Raw genomic sequence first — 4,237 nt, 5'->3', positions numbered from 1 at the left:
TTGAGCGTCCATTATGAGAGATGACTTCTCTGTTGAGGAATTGGAATGGGATCCCTCGAATTTGCACCTAGAAATGGATGAAGTCAATGAGTGGTGGATTATCGTTTGGGTACCAACGTTGGAGCACCAAAATCCGATCATTGAAGGCCCAGGGGCCGCGGCGAATGACCAATTCCATTTTTCTTTTAGTATGAAAGATGAATTGAAATTGGTTACCACCCACGATACGACCATAAATCAATGCGGCTTAGCCCCAAATTTGTGGCATTGAAGCAATGATAGCACAGAGGTTTTGGCGGCGGGGTATGACTGGATGTCCCATGAGGATGAAACGATTCTCCGCCGCTGCATTGACCACAAGATCTGCCAGAATTGCAATAGGGACATCATCAACCCCCAAATTGATATCTTGAACAGCTCTTCACACATTATCATCCATTTCGACAAGAACACAGTAGAAGCAGAAGGGGTATAATATAATAGTTGATATTGGTGAAGGAATATAGAGCATATAAAGATCTTTCAATCGACTATTATAGAGATAGCCTCAATTGATAACCGTCCCATGAACATCACGAAGTAGAAAGCACTTCGTGGAGACAACCGCCATATCCACGACGTCAGCGCAACTGACTTTAACCATCTCCGAGAAGACGTTATTGAGAATCCAATTCTAAAATTTAACCTTCTGGATAATCGCGTTTACAATAAGCAATTATCATTTTTATGTATTTTTTATTTTTTTATTAAATAGATTATTATATAATTTTCTTGCATGTATAATTTAGAAAAAACATAAAAATATATATTAAGTTAATTAGCCTAAAATGTCAATTTTCACATGTACCGGTCGTATCCGCGTTTACAATAAGCAATTATCATTTTTATGTATTGTTTTTATTTTTTTTATTAAATAGATTATTATATAATTTTTTTGCATGTATAATTTAGAAAAAACTTAAAAATATATATTAAGTTAATTAGCCTAAAATGTCAATTTTCACATGTACCGATCGTATCCGGATAGTTTAAAAATTAAAAACTGTAAACGAAAGAGTTGTGGATAACTATTAGTGATTTCATATCATTTTTACAATGTTTAGTTTTTCTTCTTCCGTTCTTATCAAAAAATAAAAAAGTCAAAAGAACCAAAATAAAGCGACACGCCCAATAAAAAGGCGAACATATTTGACATTCTATTCGTCGAAAAAAAAGTAACGTATTTGTATAACGTCAGTAAAGTAAATCGATGTTGACCCAAAAAAAAAAGAAAGGAAAAACAAAAATAAATCTCTCGGGAGAGATAGAAGTGAAAAAAGGGGATTTTTGCATTTTGCCCTGAGCGGAAGACAGAGAGAGAGAGAGAGAGAATGTATTTGAGGAAGAACCGGAGCTAGAAATCGTAAGAAATTCGAAATCTTCCTATCTCTTTTATTTTCACGAAATCTCAGACAAATGTGGTTCGATCTGTACAACGTTGTCCTATTTTTCGATCTGTGCTTGGTCGATTGAAATAAATTAGGTTTCGCCTGTTCCTCTTTCAGACATATCTTTGTTCTTGTTCTTGTTTTGTTGATTCTGATGAATTCAATTTTATGTCCGTAGTTGATGTCTTAAATGCAACATTTATTCATAGATTGTTTCGGTAGATTCTTCCTTTTGATGTTTCATGATAGTTTTTTATAAATCTGCAATTAAAGACGATTTTTTTTGTGGGTATATATATATAGAAGGGAACTGAGCATTTATGTATGTATACAAATTTTGTTGGTGTAGTGTGTAATGGGGAGAGAACCTGTAGACAAACACATGGATAAGAAGACAAATAGTTTGACAGCTAGCTCAACCGGATCTTCTGATGATAATAAAGTCCCAAGTCCGTCGACGACAATCGAAGCTGCGGAGGTGAAGAAGGAATGCACAGAGCAGAACCTGGTTGAAGGTGATGATGATGTTCATTCTAGGCAAGGAAGGATGACTGATACACCTGATGATGACCATAAGAAGAAACTAAACTCATCTTCAGCTAAAACTCGTGCTACCACGAAAACGACTGTTCCAAAGCCGTTTTCTCTGTCGGCTGAAAAGCCTAGAAGAGCAGGATTTGATAATCATTCGTTAGGCAATGGTGCTAGCCACAATTCTTCTTCAGCATCGAGAGTTTCGCAGGTAAAACAACCGCGAAATGTGTTGTTCGTTTTCTTTTGTTGCATTGTGAAGTGTCAAAGAACTGAATCTTATATAATTTTCCTCCTTTTTTTTTTCATATATGTTCAGCTAAACTCTCCTCTACCGGCTAGGAGGACAACAGATCACAAGAAGCACCATCATGATGATGAAGATAGTTTTTCTGTTGCTTCCTCGTATCCTTTATATGAAGTTTAACGAAAAAGGAAGCTTTTGTTATTTTTAATATCTAACCAATACAAGATTTTTATGATCCTTAGCCATATATAGATCTGCTACATCCATAAGAAGTTTTAAACCCAAGATAACAGTTGGAGTTGCTCCAACATTTACAAGCACAGCGAGGCTGGAGAGACGGAGAGAGGTAAATTTCATTTGTAACAATAAGGAAAAGTGTTTTTTTTAGGAAGCTTAGAGACTTCACACGTATTGTTTCCTTTTCTATGTTTTTGTTACTCTGCTAAATTGTCAGCATATTATGGTTTCAGTTTTACCAGAAATTAGAGGAGAAACAGAAAGCACTTGAGGCAGAGAAAAGAGAGAACGAGAAAAGGCTCAAGGTAATCGTTATCAATATCCTCAAGCATACACGTGCATTGGTCAGTAGATATTGTAGGAATCTTGTTTAGATAGTTTCCATGTTAGTTATATGACGACAGAAAATGTTCTGCATTTTCATTATGGATAACAATTCTTGAAACGAATAATCCTACACGGTAGATTCAATATAATGTATATCTTTCATTCTTGAGCAATCTCAAGAATAATTGAATATATGTATTTTATTTAGGAAGAGCAAGAAGCAGTCACTAAGCAACTCAGGAAGAACATGGCTTACAAAGCTAATCCTGTACCAAGTTTCTACCAAGAGGGTCCTCCACCGAAACAACCATTGAAAAAGGTATGGAACAAAACCGCACTGCCTTCACTTCCCTTTTCCTCACCTCCACTTTAAATCAAGAATGAACATTCAGTTTCCTTTTCTTGTGATCGGGTAAGATGGTGTTATCCTCCTCACCAACATTTAGTTTCACTTTACAGTCACTTTAGCTTTGTTTGATTGTGATTTTTGCAGTTTGTCCTTATTATAACCATAAGCATACATTATGCATGGTAACGTTAGTTAAAACAATTTCCATATTCAGATATTGGATTTTGGTTATATGATCTCAGTGAGTGTACGTAAGCTGTGATTCCTGGCCATCACTTCGTGTCATCCTCTTCATCTTTGCGATACATGGATATATGAACTTAGATGAACTTCATCCTCACAATATAAAAGAAAAACTTTTCTATGATTGTTTTTGATTTGCAGTTTCCTCTGACTCGGCCCAAGTCACCAAACCTTAACCGCAGAAAGAGCTGCAGCGACACAGTTAACTCATCATATGAGGAGGTGAAGGGGAAGCATTGTGCTCGACACCGTCACAGTGTAGGCGTTTACAAGGAAGAACCCAAAGCAAACAATATCCCGAGGACACCAAGTAGCAGTAGCAAAGACCATATAAGAAAGTCCACAAAGGAAACACCAAAGTCTGAAGAAGTGCATGGAAAGTTTGTGGGAAAGAGCAAAAGTAGCTATGATGGAGAGACAGATGAGAATGGGGCTGGGGTTGTGGAGTGAAACGCCGCGTAGTTTGTAGTTTCGTTTTGACTAACTTGATGAATGAGAAAACAAGAAAAAGACTGAGAAGCGACTGCAAGGAGAACAGGTTTTAGAGTGAAGGAACAAGTTTAAAGTTTCTTGTTATTTGTGGCGTTGTCTAATGTTATCTAAGATTTGATTGTTCTAAATTTGATTGCTAAATCCGCTGGTTCTATTTTCGTTTGATCTTTTCTTATCTCTTTGACAGTTAATGTGAAATGTATATTAAGGTTGTTGTATGGATCCCAACTTAAATTATTATAACTAGATTAATGGTTGACATCTATATATAATTTCATTGTGTTAGTATGTTTTGTTTCTTCGGACTTGATGTTATCTAAGCAAGTGTAGTTTTTGTTTTGTCCAAGGAGTATTTGTTTCTTCGGACTTGATGTGATCTAAACT

General features: G+C 36.0%; 1 protein-coding gene across 1 annotated transcript; it reads left to right on the top strand.

The window, feature by feature from the left end:
- On the top strand, positions 1,257–4,118 carry LOC104700967 (protein WVD2-like 2). Its single transcript, XM_010416585.2, has 7 exons — positions 1,257–1,402; positions 1,777–2,169; positions 2,278–2,363; positions 2,458–2,551; positions 2,676–2,747; positions 2,978–3,088; positions 3,503–4,118. Exons 2-7 carry the CDS (start codon positions 1,783–1,785, stop codon positions 3,809–3,811), a joined length of 1,059 nt encoding a protein of 352 aa, XP_010414887.1. The 5' UTR covers positions 1,257–1,402; positions 1,777–1,782; the 3' UTR covers positions 3,812–4,118.

This window comes from Camelina sativa, chromosome 7, assembly GCF_000633955.1.
Source record: "Camelina sativa cultivar DH55 chromosome 7, Cs, whole genome shotgun sequence".
In the NCBI taxonomy this organism is placed as follows: domain Eukaryota; kingdom Viridiplantae; phylum Streptophyta; class Magnoliopsida; order Brassicales; family Brassicaceae; genus Camelina; species Camelina sativa.
This window is presented reverse-complemented; position numbering and strand designations above follow the sequence as displayed.